Consider the following 27195-nt stretch of genomic DNA (forward strand, 5'->3'; position numbering starts at 1 on the left):
ATTTGTCTCTCTGTCTCTGCTCATGTCAGCTGAACTCCACAGTTGAGTGCACTTTGAAATAAGTCTGGGCTTATTAAATACTCACTACTATATTTTTCCTTCAGGGCATATTCTGCTGATTGTAGAATATTCCCTTTTCATGTATTTGTGTAGGCAACTTCTTTTTATCATGGTCCAAATTCCAACACATCTTTTTTTCTTGATAGTCTTTAATTAAATTTGATTGAGCTACACTTATGCTTGGTGTTTAAAAGACATGCTGGAAATGGTTTTGAGGGAACTGTTTGATAGGTGCTTTATAAATGCACCCAGGCATATTTTATATGTGCATACTTTTCTCTCATTTTCTTTCCCGTACTAGTAAGCTAGACAAACAACCAACAAGCCAGCAAATTCCTCAAACAACTAATTTTACAAACTCTTCACTGGTAATGTATAAGGGGTACTTACTTTTTACTAAGGGTAAACATTGGAAAGGTAGGCAGGAAAAGAAGAATATTTGTTCAGCATTTGGGGGAAGTTTTCCCTCCCACAATGAGCATTGTCATAACCCAGGGATACTGGTGATGTAGTATGACCTATCATGGCCTGTTAGATGAATGGAAATAGTTGACACATACCCAGTATATTTTAAATATTATTCTTCAGAGATGGAAATGTGAGTGATTTTAGATCACACAAAGCCATCTGAGGCTAGCAGGATCTGCAGCTTCAGTTTACTTTCAGATTTGCTATTGTGGTAATCAGATCTCCAAACCTGGGTACCCAGTATTGTAGTCATAATTTGAACAAATGATATCCTTACTGACAGTGTTTTCATTAGCTCTCAAAATAGAATTGAAGGCACAATCTTTGGATAAGAAAACAATTTCTATGGTTTAAAATTCTAACCATTATTCATTTTTAAAGCATATATATATATATATATAAAGCTCGGGCAGTGAAGCTGGTGGGCCAGTGGATGGCGTTGGTGGTGGAAGAACAGCACTGAATGGCTTGCGTCCTCTTATCCATCCACCTCCATCAAGTAAAACATTAGACTCAGAGGCCCATACAGCATGTTTGGCTTGGAGCACATTTCTATATTTGAGAAAATAATATTTTAATAAATCCTATTAAATTAGTGCCCATAATGAAAGCACTGACAGGCCATAACCTGGAAGTGTGAATGGTGCTGTCGCCATTCATCAGCATTAAGCCCTAACAAGCTCCTTCTTAGGGAAGGACCTGCTCATAAATAAAGTACATCTTGTAAAAAAATTATTCACAATCTTATGCAAAGTAGAGGCCATTATATAACATCTGAACTGCAGTGCTTTCCTCTGTGAAGCCTCTCACTGTTTGAAATGGCTGCAAATTACAGGCAAAATGATTTGACTTCTTCCCTTGTCTTATTATCCTTCAATGAATAAATACTGTAATTCTTAAGAAGACAATTGCCTAAAGCTAAGGAAGCCTGAATGGTTACTAATAAATTTATCACCTGTTGGAGAAGACGATGCTACTGATCAATATTGAAGGAACAGAGACATGTTGATGTAAGCACTGGGGGTCCAGATGTGGAGCTTAATAGCCTGGAAATAGTAGCTAAAAATCCTGAATTAGGTAAGAATGCAGACCAGAGCTTTTGGCTGTGCACAATGCCAATTTCGAATGTTGGCAAAAAGCAACTCTATACTTAAGTTTTTAAAATTATGGCTGTTGAGGCCACCTACATTTTGATTACTGTTGTATAAAAAATGAAGCTCTTTCTGAATATAAGCTTTGGAAAGTAGTCATAAAATGTTCTCCGTCTATAGCCCTGGCAACCCGAAAACTGAAATACTGGATTTTTTTCCTTGCCACAATCTGCTGTTTAATTTTATGAGACATAGATAAGTGGTTAGAATCAACTTCTAGGGAATGTTCTAAACTCAATATGGTGTCAGCTCAGTTTCCAATACTGAGAGTGCTGAATTGTGCTACTGACATTAGCTAGTTGATTCTAAAGTATCCTTTAAGTCAGAGATAAAAAAAATTCTGCTTTGTTCATGTGGATTACTATACTCTGAAAAATGGTATCATATGTATGGTGTATGTGGAAACTTGCCAATAGGCAGAAAAGTCTTTTTTCTAACTGATCTGACTACTGTCCACTTAATTACCCACTGAGATCAGAAAGGGCTGAGTTACTTCTGCACAATAAGCCTGCTAACTTCTCTTTCTAGGTAGCCATTAAATGGAACTTCTTGAATTTGGCTTATGGATATCTGTGTGCCACTAGGTGTTGGAAGGACATAGAGTTTAATGAACAGCTAAGATGATTTCACTGTGTAGTTAGTAATGAGATCAGAATTTCTCCAATAGGAGACACTAATAAGCTCAATGTACTATTCCATGACCAGTGAATAGTGTGAGTCATTAAATCAGATATTGGTGAATAAAAATATCATAGTATATTATAAAGAGTAAAGGTCAATTGCCAAATAACTGAAATATAAACTTAATATGATAAACATTCAATTTAATATTCTGACTGTAAAGTCCTATTTTTAATGACTCAAAATGTACTTTAAAAGGTTTCAGAATCACAATAAGGAACAGTACATTCATTGGCTAGTTGATCAAGAATTCTTACTGACAGAAAGAGAAACAAGGACAGGGATTTTATTTTCTTTTAGCATTTTGTTTTCTGTTCTCAAAGCTTTAGACTTCAACTTTGCTGCAGGCAAAATGACAGCCTTCCTATCTCCACCAACACTGTATTTCTAAAAGATTACTGAAACAATTTCCTCCTTTATGTAGCAAATTAATTCAAGATTTTATACCTACTATGTGTGAGTCACTTTCCAGACCCTGAGAGTATAGGACAGTATTAAATAGATATGATATTGCCCTTGAAGAGCTCAGAAATGGGTGGAGGAGATGAACAAGTAAGCAGGTAATTACAACGTCATTAGACAAGCATCAGTTTGGAGCAAATTCCAGATGTCTTGGGAGCAACCTCAGGAGCTGAACTGGGGACATTAAGGTTACAAACGATTTCTGAGTTGAGTGAAGTATAAGCTGAAATTTAAAGAGCCACACTGAATTCCTGATGCATCTAGTTTGAAATCCAGGCAAACATCATTGAAAATCCACAAGAGATGATAATATTACTGAATAATAATTATTTTGCTGAGAGTAGATATTTCAAGTAGTGTGTTGGATTCTTTACCTATACAGTTGCACTTAAACTTTATAACAACTTTGTAGAGTAGGTGTCAATGTCATGTTTAGATGAAAAAATGGAGCTGCAGAGAAGTCAAGTGACTAACTCTGGGCTATATACATAGAAAATTCTAGATTTAGCTCATGTGTATCTGAGTTAGATGCCTGTTCTCTTAACCTCTACACTATTTAGCTTAAATGAGGCTGTCAATTGCTTTACCAGAGAGTTGGGATAAGACTGCTTAAAAGGCTCAGAAGCTCCACTAAATTTTCTGTAAACGTCTTGTGTAATAGTATTGTCATAAGGAGATGGTATAAAATTTTTGTTAAGATTTTCAAGAGGATTTGTGACCCCTCTTAAAATATTAGTAATCTTAGTGTATTTGTATTAGATGTCTCCAGAATTATTCTTCAAAGATATACTGTAGCTGCAGCCTCCACAAAATTGATGAGTTTGGTGAATGTATTTAGAGGTTTCACATAGTCAGGAGTTTGATAACATGGCTTTTATTATACAAGCTACCACATTAAATGTAGGGTCAGAAATGCTATATGCCTTTAAGTGTCTGGCAGAGATATAAATGTGAAGGTCAGACCATATATAGACTACATAGATTTTAGGGAAAGCTAAGGTTAAACAAACAGATTGTTTTTCACCTAACTGCATTTAACCAAAAAGAAGAGAAGACACAGTATCAGCCAAATGAATTCTATCTTTGAAATGGGATTGATCCTTGAGTTACACACTTACAATGCTTGCTAGTAGATAATTAAGAGGGGTATATCAGCAGTGAAGACATTGCTGTAACCATAGAAGATCCATGAACTTAGAATAAATCTAAATAACCAATTTAGCACTGCAATTGAAGCTATGTTTTGGTACAAGTGTTAGGAAACCAAAGATAACTACAACTAACGGTAATTCTTCTCATTGGGAAATGAAATACTTAAATAACTGGCATTAATACAATACTTTCTAAGAACATATCCCTTTTTTGTTCCCGCTAAAATTCAAAACTCATAATTTGTTTAAAGTTCATCAAATTTAGTCAAATCAAACCAGAAAAGTAGATATCTGAGTAGAACTCATCTTTGCTTCTGTTCTGGCTCCTGTTCTTTTTCATCCCTCTTTTGGGAAGTCATTTCATCTTTAGTATGGCAAAGACAATGTTATGTGTTTGAATATATGTTTCTTTCTGAGAATACAGCTAGATTACATTTCCCAGGCTTGTTGGTAATGAAATGTGGATAGAAGTGCTGCATGCCTTCTTGAGGTCTGGTCCTTTAAAAAAAAAAAAAAAAACATGCTGACTTCCCCTATAAGCCACCACCTTTCTCTGTAGGCTGGTTGGATGCAGAGCATCCAGTGAATGGTCCCAATACCTCAGGTGCTGAGGATGTAATAGATAAGAGACTGGTTCGTTAAGTCGCTGTTGGAGCACATTTTTCCCACTCCTAAAAACATACTGGACTGCGAAGTGAATAGTACGTCACTATTTTGTCAAGTCACTGAGGTGGCATATGTGTCTTACCATAACTGTTAGTTTTGCTTGACAATTACATTCATCAACTGAAATTGTGTTATTTTTTTATATTTTTACGAGATGTTTTTCTTTATCTTAAAATTTACATCAAATTATGCGAATTAGGTGAGAATGTGTGGCATTTCAATACATGTATGTACTGTGTAATGTTCAAATCAGGCTAAAACTAACTTGTTTCCTCAAACACTTATCATTTCTTTCTGGTGAAAGCACTTAAAATCGTTTCCTGAGCTGTTTTGAAATATACAGTTTATTATTGTTATATATGGTCACCATACCATGCAATAAAAAAGCAGAACGTTTTGCTCTTGCCTAATTGTAATTTTGAACCCACTGATTAACTTTCATCCCGCCTCCCGAGACATTCCCCAGTCCCTGATACCCACTATTCATCTCTCAGCTTCTATGAAATCAAAATGCTTTCCTTTGTGAAGCTTTCTCTGCAAACTTCAGTTCGTTATGGTCTCTCTGCTTTCTAAACCACAGAAGCTGTTATTTACTTATATATTATTAATGTGAATTCTTCAATCTTGCCTTGTCTAGCCAATAAACTACCTGAAGGCAAGAACTTGATTTTATGATTTATTTTTACATCTCAACTAATCCAGCAGACATGGGCGCAATTGTTCAATAAAGCTTCCTGAATTAGAAACAAAATTTCTATGCATTTATATTAAAGTACATTGAACTTGAGTGAAATAAAATAAATGGATTCAAAAGCCACCTAAGATTTTTTGTAAAAATGAGCTGAAAGGACACAATGATAATCTCTTTAAAAGCTTTTTAAAAGGAGTATAGTGCCTATCAGAGATGACTGGGGTGTGGGAAAAGGGAGGGATTTCACAATCAAGAGCAAAGCATTGGAGGATCCTGGATTAAGTTAAATGCACATAAATTGATCTACTTGAATAGATATACTGAACAGATTAGTGTTCCCTTACAACACCAAATCCACTTTGCTCTATAAACATAGCTTTGCCTTGTGATCTTGTGATCTTGCCCAATCTTACCATGTCAGGAGTTCCAAAGAAACAGAAGTGCCTGAAGAATTAATTGGTCTTAATTTGCTTTACTATGGACTACATAAAGGAAAACAGAGAGAATGCTGGCTCCAGGTAAGGTTAGGGATCTGTGTGTACAGCTAACTTTTGTTAGAGATTAGCAGTAGGACTTTGAGTAAGGTATTTAAGCAGTTAGTGTCATGATTTCCTAGACCATATATTAGATATTCACAGGTTAAACTGGTATGAAGCTTACAAACACCAATGAAATGAAAGGACTTTGGAGATGATCAAGTGTTATAAGGTACAAAGTGGTATTCTGATTATACAATCATTGTTACAGTTCTGTCTGAAGATAATACTCCTAAGCCTAGAATTAAACTTATTCACACAGTCCCTGTTTCAACATTTTAATCTTTTCTATGTTGGACAAACAGTGTGAGATTTAAGTCCATAAAATCTTACATAACATTTGTCAGCACAGTGCCACATGAGAGATTCACTGTAGAGTGAAGGTAGTGGTTAAAAACAAATTTTGTTACTTTGAGGGAACTATGGATGTAAACATTTTGAAGCTTTTATAAGACAGTTGACATTTTTATACAGAGAATCAAATCAGTGAAGTTCCACGCTGTGCAGTTGTTTAAGCAAAACTGTGGTCTGAGGGTAGCGTTGGTCTCTCAACATTCAGCAGTAAATCAGACACTAATAATGATGTGAGTTATTTTCCTTTGCTTTATAGAGGCTGATGCGTGTGTTTGTTTGTTTGTATAAGAGAGATAGGGATAGGTAGGTGTTTCTAGTTCTCTTATAAAATAAGAGTATCTCTTATTTTATTTTGTGCTAGAATTCTTGCTCAGAAGATGCCTGCAGAGAAAGATTTAAATGAACTCAGTACATTTGGGCTAAGATAAATGAGGTTTACTAAATCTGAGGTGAATATTTTATATCCCCCTTACAAATTCTTCAAACAAAACGCAACTATATATAGGCACAATTCGGATACACTTAGAAGAAATGTCTATAATCCTAAGAAAAACAAATGCCTTGTAAGATCCTTATGTCAACAATTAGCCTGAGGAAGATAAGTTCATTTGCTGCCCATAGGGCAGCAGAAAACTAATTGCAGTCGTTAGACTCTAGGGAAAAGAAGTCTCTTTCAAAGTATATGAGTGACCAAGAGGTTCTGATAAAAAGAAAACTAAGGAGAATAGTTTGTTCTCTGGGTACTCAATAAAAAGAGGATATGAGGAACTAAGTGCCTACTATTCCCCAAAGTGGGCTAACTCAAGAATTAAATTTTCTTTGGGATAATTATTTGCATGTTGTGCCCATTAAAACACAGTACAGAAGGCCCATTTAAATTTTCCTTAGCACCCACTGTCTCTACTAATGAAGTTAATGCGTCAAAAGAAGTTCACTGAGTCAGGAGTGGTAGACAGTCATCTGTACAGGGTAAGACAAGGTAATGGGCACTGCGTGAACACTATTTTCAACTGTTTAAATGGAAGTTCAAAAGACATGTAGGAGAACTGATTTCGACTCAGCAATATAGAACACAGTAATAACACACGCACAAATATGACAGCTCAATGAAAGCAGAAAACAGTCAAATTAGTTTCATGAGGCAAGCGACTCTTTGTACTATTTATTCTTTTTCCACACTCTGACCTGCCAAGTTTGACAAGGTTATACTGCAAGTATTAAAAAAGCCAGATACTTAGTTTAAAGGAACTAGTGGCTTCTTTAGCTTTATCTCAAGGGAACTTAGGCTTTCCAACATCCTTTCCCTACCTACCACTTTTCTCTAAATTCAGTCACCCAAATAACTTCATGAGATGTGAGGATGAGGAGAGTCTGGTAGCAGAAGTTGGAAGATAGGGTTTAAGCCTGTGACTTCTGAACAAATTTATATAATCTCCCAGTACTCAACTTCTTGCTTTTATTTAATGGTGAGAATAAAACTGAGCTGTCCATGTCAGCAGATTGCTGTAAGGGCAAAAAAAAAAAAAAAAAAAAAAAAAAAAGGCTCTTCTGTGAAATCTTGCCAAGAAGATTAACAAGGAATGTTGATATTTATATTTTTTATTAACAGTTTTCTGATATCGTTTTCTGTGTATGTTGCATGATTACTTGGCTTGACTTAGATGGCAGGAGCCCTGCGTATAATTCCATCAGCATCTCTTGTATGCTGATAGCAATGGATGATTGGGCTCTATATATGATCTTGTATTATTTCTCCAGTCAAAATGGTCTATCACTTTCCTATCACCACAGATACCATGTCTGGAATGCCCTTTTTTTTTTCTAGTATTCAAATCCTGTTTTTCATTCTAGTTGCAGAAGAAATCTAGCCTCAAGAATTACAATACAAAAACTGACTCAAATACTGGAAAATATCTTGATGGAAGTGTTTCCTTGTGAATTATATCAATTTCATTGGCAGAAATCTTCTGACCCTATTAGAAGAGACAAGTAATATAAATCAAAGTGAGTAGGAATGTGGCATAATATAACATGAAGTTGCAAATTTAAAGCCTGGACTAAAATAACAACACAGAGTATTTTTGACTGGATTCAACAACACATTTTATGTATGGAGTTAGTGCCATCTTAACAAATCCATTTTATGAGCACCTTACCCTCAAAGGAAGGACTAAACCATTTATTTTCCATTTATAGATACTTCATTATTCTCATCTGCCCTGTCTTCTCTCCTTTGCCTTAAGCTTTGATTTATTGCTTCTTTTGGAATTCATTTAATATATTAGGAATATAGGCTAGAATCAAGATCTCTGTTTCTGTACATGTGTCCAGATTCTTTACCATATGCTTTCCTTTTCCTCCTCATCTTCCCTCTTCTGTTCATTTCCCTCTTTGCCTTTCTCTTCAAACTCACTCTACATTCTCTGAACACCTACACTACACTACAGTGTTTAAAGTTTATACCACAAAACCTAATGCTGTATTATAGTTTTCTCTAATAATCCTCCCTTTTCTCCCCAACCGGATTATATATCACTCAAGGCCAGGCACCATGTCTTTTTACTTCACTTCTGATTTACTTTAACATGCTGATTGAAATGCTTAATAAAACAGCGGATCTGGCCGAACAATTTTTCTAACAAGATGTCCTAGGCCCATTGTGTGGGTTTGCTAAAGTAGTTAAAGCTAGTGGGAGTCTTATGAATAGCAAAGTGGGGCTATTGGCACTAGTGTCTTATTGACATCAGCTAAGTATATTGAATGCATTAAGAGGCTGACATCTCTGGGTACCGGTCTGAGAATCAGGTTTTGTGTAACAAGAGATGGCTACAAGTGTTTGAGTACTACATTAGCACAGTTGCCACTTATGGGAGAACTTTTTATGTTTATAGAGTGAATCACTAAGATCTTCATTACAGAGAGGACATCTTGTGTAGTTAAAAAAGAATAATTAGCAACATCCAGTCAATCTTATAAAAAGAGGTAAAACAACACTAAAGTGAGGCATGTTAAGATACTGCTTTATTCCAGTTTTGAACTTCAATGACTCCTTAATTCAACATGCAGCATCTTCAGCATTTCCAGGGAACTATAAAATATCAATTAATGGCCAGAAAACAGTGATTTTGGTCACTTGTTTATTGACTAGATTTTAAACAATTCCAATTCAAATGAAGTCATTTTGTTAAAACTAGACCAAATATATTTGGGAAATCAAATAATGCCCAGAATCAATAAGAAAGTAGAATGCTAAGCGCTGATCTATGGTTTCTGAAGAATTTTGAGCTTAATGAACCAAAATCAGAAGATATAAATCTAGCTTTCTCCAGTTCACTCTCTAAGGATGCCCCCAGCTTTTTACTCTGGTAAAGGTGAGAAAGTACCATATAAATGGTTTTACATCCTATTGCAAGTCTAGAACAATAGTTTTCCTGAAGTTCTGATTTGATTTTGTTCAAGAAAACTGAAAGGATCATGGTGACCAGTGTAAGTAGTCTTGTCAGAATCTATTCTGATGGGTTTTGGCTTAGTGAGGGAAAAAGCAGAGCTATCAATCTATTAGCATGGCTTCAATTTCCTTGAGTAGAGCTGTCTTACAAACTGAGAAATGTATCCTGCCCTCTCAAAAAAATTACCACTGTAATAAGTTTCCTTTACTGAGTAAATAGTGGTAAAATGGGGCACCTATGTTCAAAACCTATTACACAGTCTAATAAGATTTTTTGAGAAATCAAATGGAATAGCTAGTAAATGAAACTTGAAAAAATAGAGCAGGCTTTGATATTTGAGGGTGGATGATAACCTCATATTTGAGTTATTAAGCCTATGATCCTCAGGGAGAACCTTTAAATGGGCCAGAAGTCATTCCTATGGAAATAGTGACTTTATTTGGCCAACCATAGAGTTGGCTCATTGTACCGAACTTGAATACTTTCAAGAAGCTCACAATCAGCCATTTAGGAAATTCAGCATACAGAAGCATTACTCAAGGGGCTGGAGGTTTCTGCTGCTAAAGGAAGAGCCCCACAGCCAATCATCTTGGAAAACAAGAGAGCAATGTCAGTCACTGCAAGGGGACCTTTAAACCCTATTTTAAGACTAAAGCCAATGTGTGCTCTCAAGTTAGTATTTATGCCTTACAGGTTGGTAAATATTTTTACTATGATCTCTGTATTAAAGAAAGCCTTATTGAAACTAAACAGAACCAAACAAAACTAATTACTTTCAAAATGGAATTGTCAGTTAAAGATTTCAAGTTGTTTTGTAAACTCATTCTTACTTAAAATGTTTCAAAATTATGAAACACGTCTAACAGTAGACAACCAAGAAAATACTACTAAAGATCATTAGGTATTCTTTACCCAAATCTAGTAGATGTTAACGTTTGGTTTCCATAGCTCTTTTACAAAATGAAATGTGGATGTTGCCAAAGCCCCCCTTCTTATCCCTAAATTCTGTTTCCTTCTCTTTCCAGAGCTAGCCACTATTGTGGTTAGTGATTATTGTTATAGGCATGCATGTTTTTGTATGTTTCTACATATGTATACATCCACAAATAATACATAGTACATCTTTGTGCTTTAAAATATTATGAAGTGGGCTGGGGATGTAGCTCATTGGTGCAATGCATGTTTAACATGCATGTGGCCCTGGGTTCCATTCCTAGAATAAAAAATTTAGGTAAGAAACAGCATGGATGGTTTCACTGCAATGTAAACCTACTTGATGCTTCAGAAATGTTCACTTAAAATGCTCAAAATAATGATGTTATGCTATGTGCCATATACTTTGCTACAATAAAAATACATAAATGATATCACACCATATGTATCCTTTTATAATTTTCTCTTTTATTCATGCATCATTATGTTTTTGTGCCTAGAAATGCTTTTACATGTAGATGTAGTTCATTCAGCTTTACTATTGTGTAATGTGCCATCCTTTATTATTAGATTATTAGCGTGTTTCTATTTCTTATACTGCAGTATATATTCTGGCATATGTCTCCTTGTGCATGTATGTACTTATGGCTTTCCATATATTTTCTTCTAGGTAAGCACTCCCTAGTACTTCTCTTTCACATGGTTGCCATCCCCTCCTTTTTGGGTAACAAATTTTGAAAATGAGGGGAACCAAAATTAGGAGTGTGTATACACAAAAAATGAATTTGAATACAATTTTGAAAGCAAAATATTTATTACTAATGTTGAAAGCAAGCCAATTAACATGTGTAAGTATCTTTTAAAACATTTTAATTCTCATTCTTATCCTCATTCTCATCACCATCCTTGCTTCAGTACTTTATGTGTGCCAGGCATTGGCTGAATCCATTTTGTGTCTTTTCATCTTATAAGCATCTTATGATCTTATAAGGAAGGTAAGTACTATTTTCATTTTGAGGATGAGAAACAGTAGCTTGGAAATGTATTCGAAATATATGTATTTCTGTGATTTTATCTGTGCAATTCTGAAGTTTCTGATTTTAACTACTCTAAATATTTTCTAAGCTTTTCAAGTTTCACAGGCCTCCCATGCTAAAAATACATGGTATGATTTAAGGGTTACTGCAAAGCCTATTTTAAAAATACTTTTTCTGTGGGAATTGGGAAAGTTTCTAGCAGAACACAAAGTTTCGAGATGTAAGGGAATACATTGATAAATTCAATAATAAAAAGTTAGAAAACTTTTGTAGGGTTAAAAAAAGAGGGGCTGAGGATACGGAGGTGGGGATATAGTGCGATGGTAGAACACTTGCCAACTAGCATGTGCAAAGCCTTGAGATTGCTCCTCTAGCACTACAAAAGAAGAAAGTAAAAAGACAAAGAGAGAGAGACAGAGAGAGAGAGAGAAAGACAGACAGAGAGAGAGAGAGACAGACAGACAGACAGAGAGAGAGACAGAAAGAGAGAGAGAGAGAGAAATGACAACTTGGAAAAAATAGTTGCAAGACATATGGAAACAAAGGGATGTTTTTCTTATTTTCCAAACAATAGCTCATGTTGAGTTTACAAAAAGAGAAATACAAATAATTACAAATATAGGTAATAGACTCAATTTCACTGATAATTAAAAGGAGCCACAAATTACAAGATACCATTCCCCACTAATCAACCAGCTGCACAAATGTTAAAGGGTTTCTACTCAGAACTGCTGAAGTTACAGCAAACAGGCACTCATAAATATTAGTAGTGAGAGTGTAAATGTGTTCAGTCCTTTGGGAGGGCAATTTGCTATTACCTACTGCAGTTAAAAATTAACCCTATGCAGCTAGATGTGGTGGCACAGGCCTGTAATCCCAATTGCTCGGGAGATTGCAGCAGGAAGATCCTCATAAGTTCAAACCCACGCTGGGCAGTTTAGCAAGATCTTGTCTCAACAGGGAAAATTAAAGGGCCAGGGATGCATCTCAGTGTGAAGGCCCTGGGTTCAATCCCCAGTACCACAAAAACAAAAACAAACTTAACCTTTTCTATATATTTATAAAAATCATCCAAAATATATGAAGTAGTGTTCACTGCAGCATTGTTACAATAAAAGATTAAAACAAAGAAGTTCATCAAGATGCAACTGGTTAAAAAAATAGATATATTCTTATGCTGTAGTATTAAGCAACTCCTAAAGTGATATACATGCACAGGAATTTATGAAAAGACTTTTGTGCCAAAGATCTCAATTTTAATGTAACTTTATAGGGAGTAACATGATAAAACAGGTTGGCCCAAATGAAGATGAGAGCAACCAAATCCAGTATAGAAGAAGTTCAACCAAATGACCTAATTTCTACAACAGGATATCAAATGAAATGTGTGGGTATATTTAGCTCCCAGAATAGAAATATGTTTTCAGCTTGAGACCATACTCATAAGCGAAATAAATCAAACTCACACGTATAAATACTACATAGTCTCCCTAGTGTAAGAAATGGTAAGAGTACATAAGAGTTTATGGTAATCGTGATTCCCCATTACATTGCCTTGAAGCCTTATGTTTTCATTCATTAGTTGGAATGATTTTATTGTTTTGTTTGATTTTATTATGTGTGATGGTCTGAACACCTATTTTGAAGAAAACAAGACATTATGGCAGCCTTGCTGATTTAATATCATCTTGCTTTGAGGTCTTACCATGCTTTTGTTCTTCTGTTTCCATTGGTTCTATCACGTTGTGTCTTATTGGATTTTATTATGTGTGATGGTATAAACAAATTTTCTATGGAAAAAGAGATAATATAGTAGCCATGGTTCATTTTCTTTTATTTGGTTCTGAATGCTCTGTAATATTCTCTTGAATGGTTTTATACTATTTTGTTATGTTTGATACTATTGTATGTGAAGGTATGCTCAGCTATTTCAAAGGAAGAGACATTATGAAAAAAAGAAAGAGACATTATGGTAGCTACTGTTAATATCAGGTGGTCTGGTGGTGAAATACTGTGTTGCTTACATTGTTCTGTTCTGATCTGCTTTGTTCTGTCCTCTTTTGTCTTAATGTTTTTAAAGTTAAAAAAGGATATCTTTTCAGAAAATTAGGTAAAATCAAGCACTGGATAATGGATGAACTATTAGAGATTTTTGTACTAATAGTTCTGACAGAATAGAGAGGAGCACAAGGAGTGTGTTTACATGTTGGTAAGGGAGGGAAAGCAGTAAGATTAGCTACCTATGATATTGCTTGAGCCTAGGTAATGGGCTACATTTCTATAATTTTATGTATATATGAACACTTTCATAATAAACAATTTAAAAAGTATGATTTCTGATTTACTACCTATGTGAACTTTTACCTGATGTTACCAGACCTTATTGAAAAAGAAATTTTCTAGCAAGTTTTCTTTTTAAAGCAATTATTATTTTTTTCTTTTTTTTTTTTTTTTTGGTCTTTTTCCTTTTCATTAGTACCAGGGATCGAATTCACAACTGCCTGCTTATAAGGCAGGTGCTTATGCCACTGAGCTAAATCCCCAGCCCCAAAAATCTTGATACTGATTTCTTTTTTTTTTTTTTTTTGTGGTACTGGGGATCGAACTCATGACCTCGTGCTTCCCAGGCAGGCACTTATGCCACTGAGCTAAATTTTTTAAAGCAATTATGAACAGAACATCTAAGCACAGTGGGATAGTTAAATGACCAAAATAATTAATGATTAAAAACTTGAATGGCAAGATTTTCAAGATAAATTATGATTAAATGAAAGTAATGGGCAAAGAGTAATCTAGCTGATATTACTTCTTCGATTCAAAGAAGAAAATATACATGGATGGGACGGCAAGAGAGTGACTGGGGTCTGTGTGTTTGCCACAAAGAATCTTGGATTCTAAGACTTTCCATTTAGATATCTTTCTCTATTTCTAGTATTACCCCATTACTAGGCATCTTGTGCCATATTTATATGAGAATAATTCATTACCAACCATCAGTACTATGACACTTATTCATGGACAGCTGTCATTCACCAAAGCAGAGTCCTAATTCCTCAGAGATCAAGCCATGGAACAGTACACTGTATACATATTTGTGTATGTGTAAAAATAGTATGTAGAGGTGTATTTGAATAATATAAAAGCTGTACCATAATACTTAATCAGTTGAAAACTAACATTTAGATATTACTATAGCATTTAGTCAATTGAAAACTAACATTTTGCCTTCTTTAGAATTATTTTTAAGTACTTAGAAATTAAGGGGAAGAAACTAATAATGGCCTATAATTCCTTATGCAACAATTAATATTGCTAACATTTGGATATTCTTTATTTCAAACATTTTTCTCTACATATACATAGTACCTTTGTACCCTTATAGATGTAGTAGCACACAACACATATATTTTTGTGTCCTGACCTTTTTTTGGAACATTTTTGTATTTTCCTTATTACCTGAAGGGGTATATCAAAGTAGGGAGGATCGGAGTGATCTATCTTGGTTGCTGAAGGTGAGGGGAAGAACACACTGTAGAAATATTACAAACGATAAGAAACCTGATGAATAGTATGTCTCTTTTTACTGTCACCATTCACTGGAAATTCTAAATGTCAGTGATAAAACCCTCCTCTCACAGTCTCATTCTTCTTTAGTACACCATTGTATGCCCACCCAGTTCTGAGTAGGGTAACACAAGAGGAAAGACTGGATTTCTTTCTAGAAGAGACAGGCTGAGAGCTTCAGAGAGTCACTGAAAGAATGAGGAGGAGGCATTTGGGGCTGGAGGTTTTAGCTCAGCGGCATAAACGCCTGCCTTGCAAGCAGGCAGTCCTGAGTTCAATCCCTGGTACTGATAAAAAGAAAAAAAAAATGTTTGCTACCTAGATTCATCCAGCTTAGAAAACTAACAAAACTCTTTTCTGCTTGACTTCAGGAAAGACAGCTGCTGCATTTCTTATATGCATATAAAATAAATCCTTAGTGATTGCAAATGCTCTATAGCATACCATCTACAACTGCTGGACTGAAGTGTCCCCAAAATACAATCTATTGTTCAATTATAACATAAAAATAGGTTTCCTGATTCCATTTCCAGCTTTTTTAGCCCATGATGATTTTAATTCGTGGATTTCCAAAGGTATCTTGGTTTTCTGTATGTTTTAACCTTATATATCTGTACATTTATCCAGTATTTCTAGAAGAGCAGTGAGGTTAAAAACATCATCTGATGATTTCTTCTATTGTGGAGTAAATATTCTGGATTCTTTGGAAAGTCAGTACACTGTAGATAGAAAATTTTTTCAAAAACTAACAAAACTTATGCTAGTCTCACTAGGAAATGACTTTCCTGTTTCTTTGGTTTTATGTTGAACTCCATGAACCTGGTAAAATTGAAATTACTAGGGTATCTTGTAATGAGGATGGAGTAATATGGGGCCATAATCAAAGTTTTAAGTGTAATACAATTTCATAGTTTAGAATCTTAAAAACAAACATTTCACATTGAAAGAAATTTCCTACTTAATGTCTGGAGGATTTGTACTTTAAAACATCTTAGTCTGCTGAAGACGACTGATAAAGCAAATGTACTACCTTCTGTTGAAGAGAAACTGTATTTAGAAAGAACTTGCTATTCTCATAAAACTTTTAATAGGAAGAAGTGAATCAAATTCCTTAATTACCATTTTATGGTTGGTAAAAGGGCAAATTACATGCCATCCATTTCTAAACTTCTAAATGTCTCTGGTGCTTTTAATTAAAGCTGCCATCTAGAAACTACTAAAGCAATTTTACACAATTAGTTATTTATAGGTTACCATAATACACCACTCAAAATATGATTTAAGTGATTTGCAGCCTGTTAGTGTGTGATCTGTGTCATTTTTTTGGCCAGGGATTTTTCTTTTTAGTCATCCAGGGAGATTCTTAAGTGGACAGAGGAGAATGGTGTGACACTGAACAGCTTTGATAAGGAAGCAGAGCCAATTTGGTTAGTGATCTTAAAGAAAAGGAAAAATTATAATACCACGCCATCAGTCTCTACACACAGAGGTCTGAGTTTCATTCTAGATGATACTGTGAAGGTGAAGTATTGCCAGTCTATTGTGTTCCCAGGTTCTCTGCCCTCAGATTCAACCAACCATAAATTGGACATTTAAAAAAACTCATCTGTATATTTCCTTGTCATCATTCCCTAAACATTACAATATGAAAACTATTTCTATAGAATTTACATGATATTATATACTATAAGTAATCTAGAGATAAAGTATGGAGAGGATGTGTGTAGATATAGGATGGGTGTAGATTATATGCAAATATTACACCATTTTACACCAATAACATATATCATTGTTATTCTGTATTTCATTGCTATTCTTTTATCTCTCCTCACTTTGTAGCTATTGTAACAGATACTCTAGCATCACCCTTGGGCGATCTCACTTAGGACTGTCCTCATCAAGTTATCTTGTCTATATAAATGTATCCATTCTGTCCTCCATCCTCTCAAGACTTCCTGTAAGGTACTCTAATAAGGAATATTCTGTTCTTCCCGGCAACTCTTTGCAATGAACACTAAGTTAACATCTGGAGACGATTCTTGTAGAATGAATTTCATTGTGAAATGACAGGGTGTAAAAGGAATTATTTTGCTTAGTTAAGCCTTTTAGGGCTCTCCCAAATACAACACGTATAAGGAGGCAACATTAGGATCACTGTATCTCAAAGCTGGGTAGGATCATTTAGCCAAATCATATCCAATACCTAAATCCAACCATACCTTGCCTCTTTTATGGCATGATTACTATCTAGGACATGGAGCTTGCCCGCTTCAAAGTAACTTAGTTCAAGTCTGTGTCACTATTATAAACATTATTACTAATAAAAAACAATAATGATCATGAAGGCAAGCAATATTTACTGTGTACATACTACATGCTGGGCCTTGCAATGCACCTTACATGTATTATTAAGCAGCCCTGTCCTGTAGGTTCTGTCACTGTTAGCACTCCTGTTTTACAGATGTAGAGCTGAAGTTCAGGGAATTTTGATGATTTCCTCAAAATCGCACATTTAATTTACTGAAGATCCAGGAGCTGTATACAGTTCTATTTTACTCCATAAACTTGGAGATTATCTATCATGGTATTTGGCTTTTAAATATGAGTGTTTGATAAAATCTAATACATACATGAAAATAAAATAAATGGGGAATAAAAATTCATTTAATAAAATATCTTCACCTTTAATCAACTCTAATAGACCTAGAGGTCTTCTCAATGATAGGTGATATGCAGACTGAGCAGGTAATTAGCCAAGATTAGAGTTATCTGCTTTTCTCTTGTCTGCCTTCTCCCACCAATAGCTTATGGCTTTAGACTTGCGGCATAAGAGGCAAAAAGCCTCTCAAGTTTTAGCTGCTGAAATACTCTAAGGTCAAAATCTTTTGATTATCATAAACAGGTGTATTAGATCAACTGCACATAAAACAGGTTAAGCTCCACTCTGGTTGTGTAGTAGTCACCAAACAGCCTCTATTGTAGTGACAGCAAAATGAGAGACCAATAACCCGAAGAAATTTCCCCAAATGAAAAAGCACAGAATCACAGAAGGATGAAGAACAAATACTTTCCCTGAATATTATATTTTGTCAAGTACCTTTTTCCTCAAGACGCCTCGGATCCTAAACCAAATATGTTGGAGAAAAATTCTCATAGGGAAGGCTTTGGAATGGAAATGGGAATTGGTTATGGGTGGCAAAATGTTGATCACATCCAGAAAGCAGACATCGCTCAGTGAGTTTATTAAATCTTTTGCTTACTGCCCCATTTTCAATAGGAAAATTCGCTTCTCTAAGAACAATGAGGTGATCAGATAAAGAATCATCAACCTTTCAGCTCCTTCTATCTACAAACTTATCCCTGTTCCTACACCTAATCTTAGCATGGCCTCTTTATTCTCACCTCTTAGTCAAAGTTTACTCCCAGTTCCCTACATTTCTTTCTTTATCATTTATTCCCTGTCTCCTGTATCTTTCTTTGACCTATAACCATTATCTCACCTTTCCTATAGAAAAAAGCCTCTTGAGTTCCCCAGCCTCTCACTACTTATGCTGTCTTTCACACTGAAGCTTCACAGAAGTCATGTTCATTAGTGATATTTATTCTTCTCCTTCTCAACAACTCATCAAATGCCTGAAATTGAGTTTCTACCTATACTGTCATTGAAACCACCAAAGGCACAGTCACCGATGAACATCTCATTCCCTAATTCAGTGGCTACCATTTCATACCATTTGCCACATCTTGAAACAGGTTTCTCCTCAGCTTCCTCAATACCATGTTTTGTCAGTTCTTTTCTTTCCCCCTTTCTAGCAGGGTTTTCTTTTTGCTGTTTCTTTTACCATATCCCTGACCACTGACTATTTTATAGATATTACTAATCTGCAGTTCTTTGACTCAGTCTTGCCCAATGAACTTAAATACACTGTCACCGAAATTATTCAAAGTGCATGCATCTCGTGATCTTGCTACTATCCTGTTTCAAATTCTTTACGTATAGAGGAAAATCCTAACTTCCTATTCCTGGCCCTTTTTCTCTTATTAGCCTCAAATATTTTTATTGTAACAACACTTATTTATTTGTAGTTTCCTAAGTGTGCCATTCATTTTATTCATGTGTAGCTAGCCCGTAATTTTGTTCAGGGTTATCCTTAGAGTCCATCCAAATGGTTGGACACCAAGACATATAATTCACTAAAGTAATTTAGAAAAATTCTTACTGTGCTCAAGAGAACCAAAAGAACATTCTCATTCCTACATCAATAAGATGTCACTGATTATAGTCTTAGTATCTTTTCACTAACTTCACATACAGCTTTTCAGAATAGTAAGCCAGTGACAGGGGAAGAATTAGAGCTTCACAATCTACCTCAGCTAGATCTGAGAAGGGACAATAATAGATTGTGCCTAGATTTTAATATACCCAGACTTCATAATTGCTAATAAAGTTAAAACGAATCATGTAAGGTTAGTGTCATGGTACTTAGAACGACTTTTGGAAGCTGTCAAGATTCAAGAATAGTTTCCTTCCTATGAAACAACTCCTTGCATTCATCTGGATATTGCTTAAGTCCTGCTGATTTCTAAGGTCAGTATACTTAAAGACATACATGAAAATAGAGATGTAACACTTAGTGAAGTCCAAGAAAACAAAAAAAAAATCATTGATTAATTTCATAATGTCCAGTCACTCCTTCACCCCATGTAGCTACTTAAAAAATAAATGCATTGAAGCCTGTCACAAATTTTATTTTATATCCCCACCTAGTACCATTTCACATTCTGCTTAAGTACTTGGTCATCTATTACATGACTCATTAGTTTGAGTTCCCTCTGGAATTAAAGGAAGTTGTAGTAAAAATAATAAATGGAACCTAAGTTTCAACTACATCATCCATGCATGTTTTAAAAGCATCTTTCAAAGTCAATGCCAGGGATTAGCACCCCGTCAACCCCTTTGCTAAACTTTTTCCTTGCCCCATTACACTGAAGTATTGATGAACAGAATGGCAAATGTTTCTCTTTATTGGGATATAAATCAAAGTGCACACAACAACATCAGATAAAGACTTCTTCCCATAAGAAGTGCCCAGGGGCTATCATATGAAATTCTATTGAGAGATGCTTCCATTTTTCCTTCAAACCAAATTTGTAGGTTCTACTGTAGTCTAGATATTTAATAAAATGGTTTCCTATGTTGGTCCCTTAAGGAAAATTGGGTGAAGTTCCTAGCTGCAGAATCTTCCTAAGAGAAGTGATGAGATTTCCTGGAGATTTATTTGAATAATTACAACTGCATAAATGTGATGTAGTGCACTACAGATACACTTTTGGTGGGGGGAGAGAGATGATTTTAATAGAAAAAGGAAACTATACTAAGACTTATTTGTCTCATAAAATTACTTTTTGTCCATTGAATACATGTCTTTAGATTGAAACCATTTTCTAGCATTTCTATCCTTCCCAGAGGCCATGGATTTCAATAGGAAGGCAATCAGATATTGCTGACCTTTTCTTTTTTCATCATGGACATTTTGAAGTCTGGTAGACTTGTTTTGAATGTCAGTGTTGTTATCTGTAAACTGTGTCACCCAGGGTAAGTTTCTCAACGTATCCTAGTTTCCATTTCTTTGTTTTTACAATGACAAGAATACTACAGTACAAAGTTATGCATTGTTTTGGAAATTAGAGACAGTGCACGTAAAGTATCTAGCCCAGTATATGGCACACAGTAGGCTATAATTAAGTTATAGCTATGGTTATTGTAATGCATTAGAGGGAGACCATCCTGAGCTCTTCAGTGTACAACTGAAGAATCTCAGAACATAGTGTTTGAATGTCTGATGTCAAAAAACTAGTCAATGATATTGCTGAGCCCATTTCAGTGCTCAGGAAAAGGTAACCACAGTGAGATATAGTGACTTCTTCAGGACCAGTCAGACATGGACATCGTCAGAAAAGCTGTCTTCCCACTTTGATATTCACCACAATTTGCTGCCATGTGTCAAAAAACATACAAATAAACAAGCAACACAAAACAGCTCTTCTGACTTCAGACCTTTTACATTTGCTGACTCATTTTTAATCTTATTTGATAATTTATTCTGACTTTAGGATGAATGATGTCAAAAGCAAATTTTGTTTCACCTTACTTTTAGAATAGTTTGGAAAGTAAATTAGCTGTCTTTCAGATTAACATTTATTTGACTTACCTTGCATAATTAAAGACATGTTAGTGTGTCTACCTGTAATTGTAATATGTTGCTCATTAAAGTCTTAAGGCAAGCTCTCTTCACTAACCTAGAAATGGTACTCCTAGATGTATGTTTCCATTTTCTACTAATCTATAGCTTTTCCTTATGAGCTTCTAGGTAGGTTAAAAATCCAACCTCTTCTTAAATAAATCCATTAATCAGTTGCTGTCTTCGAATAAGGAAGGAAGAAGGAGCTGATGTACACAGCAATTGTAAAGAAAAAAACAAAATAAAACAATCCAAAATAACCACCAAACCAAATTGACCTTTCTTGAGAGACAAAGTACTTGCAGGAGACCAAAAGAATGAAGTTAGCAATCAAGCAATATTCTCTCCTCATTTTGCACAAAGTGCTTTAATAATTTCTTGCATGATTTTTCCTTCTGCAGAAGTCTATGAAATAGCCCTGCAGCATTCCATATAATGAGATCTTCACTTCTGATTCAGTGGCAAGGGTGAGCACTGTCTGTATTTAGTGTGGAGATAGTTGTTGTAGCCAGGCATCTAAATGCTCTGATCAGCATTTTCAGAGCAACCAAGGTCTGCGCAGATTCTGCTATCTGAGTGATTTAAAGATCTCTAATAGCCTTTAAACACTGTCAGTACAGTTGAAGGAGACATGATAGATACTGCCTTCCTTAAATATTCAGTTCATTCACTGGATCAGGCCAATAGTGGTAACATCAGCTTTAGGAACTTTACACCAAAGCTGTCCTAGGTGGATTAGACTTTAACTATCTAAAGCCACAGCTAGACATACTTAGAGCCCTTACTGCTTTGAAAGTGTGAAGTGTACCAAGTTATGGTAAAAGCCACTTTTGGATAGAAAGATGATTAAATCAAGCCAAAGGAAGTATACTGCTAGCAATGACAAGATGAAAAAATTAGTTTAATATTAACTTTAATACTTATATAAATTTTGACACCCTCATTACAGATGCCTCAGAGTTCATGTAAATCCTGTGCATCAGAACTCTTTATCACTGATTTTCAAGCAAACAACTGCAGAAAACCAATTACTTGTTTTATTTGGAAAAGCTTAGCTATTCATTCTTATGTGGCAGGTTGAATGTGGTAGGTGAGATGAGTAGTTTTCATACTAACAACAATTCAGGAGAATGACAGTTTCTAGCACAATACAAGATCTATAACACTTGTTCTTGTGCAGAAATCTTATTAATACCCACAAGAGTTCTAAAACTGTGCAGGTGGAACCTTGCCTCAATGTATTCCTTGAAAAGATGCACCCGACCTATCCATTCACTCATTAAATATTTATTATGGACCTACTATGTGTAGGAGATGACAGCTGACAGAGAAAAAAGAAATACCGTACCATAATACTTGGGGGGCTGTGATTCCTACCAAAAGAGTGATTCTCTTTAAATATCATTGAATTTCCTTTTAGAAATACCTTGCATAAATAAGAGTTATTTCATTGATCAATTTCAAAATAAACATGTATAGTCATCCTCACACTGTTTTAAAAGTTAGTGGAGGATGTGGGGAAGGTTGAAATATGATCTTAGTTTCTCATCTCAGGCCATTTATGTCTTCAGGAAAATCTCACCATTCATGCAAGAACTAGAAAGCAAAACAAAGTATAAAGGAGTGCTAATTGGGCAGTGTTGAAATCCAGGTTAAAGGCCTGAGTTATGCAGAAAGGTTTTATAAAAGATAAAGGGCTTGAAAATTGTTATACCTTTAAATTTTGATGGTAGTTAGAATTTAATATCAATATGGCAAATCACTAAAGAGTAACCTTTTACTATTAAAATAATAAATGACCATTTAGCAAATTAAACACATTAATGTCACTATATTTTTGGCATGGAAAGATAGTCCTAATACATTAAGTGTAAAAAGCACATTATAGAACAACATTGTGTAATGTGACTCTATTCCTAGAGAATTAAAATATATGATATACATGAGAAAAATCTAAAAGTATAAACACTAAAACATTAATGGTAGAGTTCTATATGTGGTAGGCTTATAATGATTTTAATCAAATATTTTTAATTTTTTGGTAATTTTTTTCACAAAAAACTATATATTGTTTGTGTAATAACTTAAAAACATTGTTTTCATAAAATACAATGAAATAAAGACTTTATAAAACTCCAAAAATAAACTCATACACACATCTTTGAGAGGAAAAAGAATAATGATTAATTAAGCAGAGGTTTGGGGATTTAGCTCAGTGGCATAAGTGCCTTCTTGGCAAGTGTGAGGTCATGAGTTCAATTCCCAGTACAAAAAAAAAAAAAAAAAAGAGAGAGAGACAATGATTTAGCTAAAATAACAGAAGAAAAATTTGTTAAAGGTTGTTAACAAAATGGTAGAAATGTTAGGGGTAGACCTGATCCCATACAATGCAGGCCACAGATCTCAGGCTCCAGGCTCTCTGGTGGGCTATGTTAACACTCTACTTGAGTGATTTGGGGCAGTTTATGGGAAATAGACTCAGAGAAGCTGGGGAGCCAGGAAGGCACTCAGAGAGCTCCGGGCAATAGTTATTTTATCAACCAGAAAGGAAACATGTCACGCTTACAATAACACTGATGACCATACTAATGCATATGGGCTAAAATTCATCTTGAAGAAAAATGAAAAATGAAAAGAAGGTGTCAGAGGTAGGATGGGTAGATGGACCACAGCGTTTTGACAGCCTTAGGGTTTTGTGAAGTCAAATGAAATCTTTAGATGATCAAAGAAGGAACTTTTTTCTTTTACCTCGAGGGCTGTTCAATGAAGCTTCTGATGCTCTCCCGCCATCTCCACAGTGACTCTGGTCAAACGGAAGGCATTGATCACCTGTCCCTGCCACCACTTCAAAATTCTTGGAGAGATCTTTTGTTTCCACAAGAGATTTCAACCTGTAGACTTTTCTAGTATTGGTGTCTGATAGGTAGAGTGATTCAGACACGGGGTCCATAGCCAGATAGTATTTGTGAGCTGGGCTTGTGCTAAGGAAGAGAAAAGTAAAGTTATTGAAAGCAATTTGCTCAACATGCACTGCCTGGGGCCTGCCTTTTTTCACACATGGAAAAAATCTCTTAATGAATAAAACAGTTAATATATATTCCTGCTTATATACCAAGGGAGACAGACATTTTTTCTAGTAAAGGGTCTACGTTTGAAAAAAATCCAATGTGTACTGCTAACTGAAATGATTATGACATTTAAATATTATTTATTTGAGGCTAGAAAAAAACAAAGAACAAAAAACAAATACCAGGAGATAACTTTTCTTGTATGTCTTATACCCTGTTATCTAGTTATCAACTGGATGACTGCCTAGAAGTCACACAGTAACTGAGAACTCCACAAATCCAAAACAGAAGTTATTTTCTATTCCTGCCTTCGCCACACCTAATAAACCTACTTCTGGATTTCCTTCCTTATTTGGGCGCCTGCTATCATCGTATTGTCAATGGAAAGGCATGCCTAAAGCTAGCAGTATGTTGATGAGGGCGAATCTTACTTCAGATATGCTGCCAAACTTTTCATCTCAAGTTTCCCTTTTTTAGCTGACCACTACTTCTTCAATCCATTTATTTCTTTCAGGATGTGAAAGAATTGATTACTTTTAAAAGTTAGAATAAAAATTATATAATTGTATAATTATATAGCCATACCTCCTAAAATTGACATAAACGTTACCTTGATTGACTTTTGATATTGTTGAAACTCTTCAGTTACATATTCTTAGAAAAGCTCATGTTATTTTTACTTGTGCAGATGATTGAATTTACTCAATGATTTTTTTTTATCAGTACCAGGGATCGAACTCATGACTTCCTGCTTGCAAGGCAGGTGCTTATGCTGCTGAGCTAAATCCCCAGCCCCTACTCAATGATTTTTCATTTTGCCAATTTTGCATGCATGAATATGTAAGAATGAGTGGTGTGTGTATGTGTGTGTTTGTGTGTGTGTGTGTGTTACTGAGGCTTGCATCCAGGATCTTTGCACTGAGCTATACTGCCAAACATTTAAAAACATTTTTTTTTTTTTGGTACTGGGAATTGAACTCAGGATGAATTGTGCACTTCCCAGGCAGGAACTTATGTTTCTGAGTTATATCCTCAGCCTAACATTTCTTTTAAGTTGACACTGGATCTCACTAAGTTGCTAAGTTTCCCAGGCTGGGCTCAAACTTGTGATCCTCTTGCCTTAGTCTCCCATAGTGCTAGGATTACAGGCATGTGCCACTGAGGTTGGCTTAATTTCATTTTTTTATGGCTCCTGCAACTCTAGTTTTGCAGATAATTTACTTGAAACTAAGGTTCATGTACTACTGACATCATTCAAGCCCCAAATCTAGAAATCATCTCAAGTCCTCCTTTTCTTTTCAAATGCATGTAACTATATATGCAATCTAGCTCTCACAATCATTTTCCTTTTCCATTCCTTCTACCACTACTTGTAACTTTCATCATGTCTGGTCTGGAATACTTTGTACCATCTGACATGCAGAAGATGTTTTTGAAATCTTAGGCCAACTTATCTGTACTGCCTCTAGGACTTTTATGATCATTTGGCCATCCTTATTAAAAACCTTTTAATGTTCTTTGGTGTGGTACACAATCTTTCTTCGCTTAATTCATTCTCATATGCCTTTTGAGGCTTTAGTCAAGTACCATTTCCTTAAGAAAGACTTCTACAAATCTCTGCATTAGGTTATTGAACTATGCATAAGGGGATTACATATTATATCTTTGTTTATGTGTCTGTATCACCTCCAATAAGCCATGAGAGTTTGGAGAAGAGCAGTTTTTCTTTGTTATTCTTTAATAGGCTCAGGGCCCAGAACTCCACTGAGCACACAGTTGCCTAAGCTAGAAACCAGAAATCATTCTTTTTTGACTTCTTTTCCCAATAATCCTCATAGCCTGTGAAACAACATGCTTTGTTTTATTTCACCTTCTAAAATCATCCCAAATCTGATCACTGATCTGTATCTCTGGTATCAGTAAGCCAAGGCCCTATTACGTTTCATCTGAACTCCTTCCTTGGTATCATTTCTGTATTAGGTGTTTATTAATTCATTTTTAAAAAGCATTTACTATGTACTCATAGCGTGCCCAAGATCTGTGCTATGGACTATAGTATTGTGTGCAAGATAAAACCTCAATCCTCATGAAACTCACAAGAAGGTGAGAGAGCAAAAAATAGAAGTGGAATGACTGTTATAAGTCCAAGTATTATGGCAGAAGAAGGAGAAAAATGAGTTGGAGAGGAAGGACTTCGGAAATAGCTTGTATTAGCGTTGTTTTTAAAAATTATTTTTCCAAATAAAAGAGAGATAATTGGAGGCAAGGTTATAAATCTTCTGTAGATGTAAGAGTCAAGAGACAGAAAGAAGGGAAAGAATGAGGAAGGGAAAAAAGTGTAGAAAGAATTAAGGTGTATGAGGCAAACATATTAGCCCCCCACTATGTATGTATGTAAAAATAAACATTGTGTTCTGTAAACATGCACTAATAAAAATTAAAATTAAAAAATGGAACTATGCTCCAATTCGGTATACCAAATTACAGTTAATCATCCTGAATCCTTAGGCTCTTTTGGGCTGTGGCAGCTTCACAATCTTTTTTTGGTTTTGATGACCTTCACAGTTTTGGGGAGTACTGTGGAATGTGTCTGCTTAGTGCCATTTTCATCAGGTCATATGAAAGGTACAAACTGTCAATATGACATCAGTGATGTGGTTGACCTCAATCTCCTAGCTGAGG

The 27195-nt window shown here is 35.2% G+C and overlaps 1 protein-coding gene across 8 annotated transcripts in view; it reads right to left on the reverse strand.

Annotated features, from left to right (window-relative positions):
• Tenm1 (teneurin transmembrane protein 1) overlaps positions 1–27195 on the reverse strand; it is a 757085-nt gene that overhangs the window by 74947 nt on the left and 654943 nt on the right. For all 8 annotated transcript variants that reach the window (XM_063246384.1, XM_063246382.1, XM_013147982.3 and 5 more), the window contains one exon: positions 24194–24426. In XM_063246384.1, coding sequence (XP_063102454.1) covers positions 24194–24426 — 233 coding nt within the window. The remainder of the gene's footprint in view (positions 1–24193; positions 24427–27195) is intronic.

The sequence above is a fragment of the Cavia porcellus genome, unplaced genomic scaffold, assembly GCF_034190915.1.
Source record: "Cavia porcellus strain 051 isolate PalLab524CR breed Dunkin Hartley unplaced genomic scaffold, mCavPor4.1 scaffold_3, whole genome shotgun sequence".
Classification (NCBI taxonomy): Eukaryota; Metazoa; Chordata; class Mammalia; order Rodentia; family Caviidae; genus Cavia; species Cavia porcellus.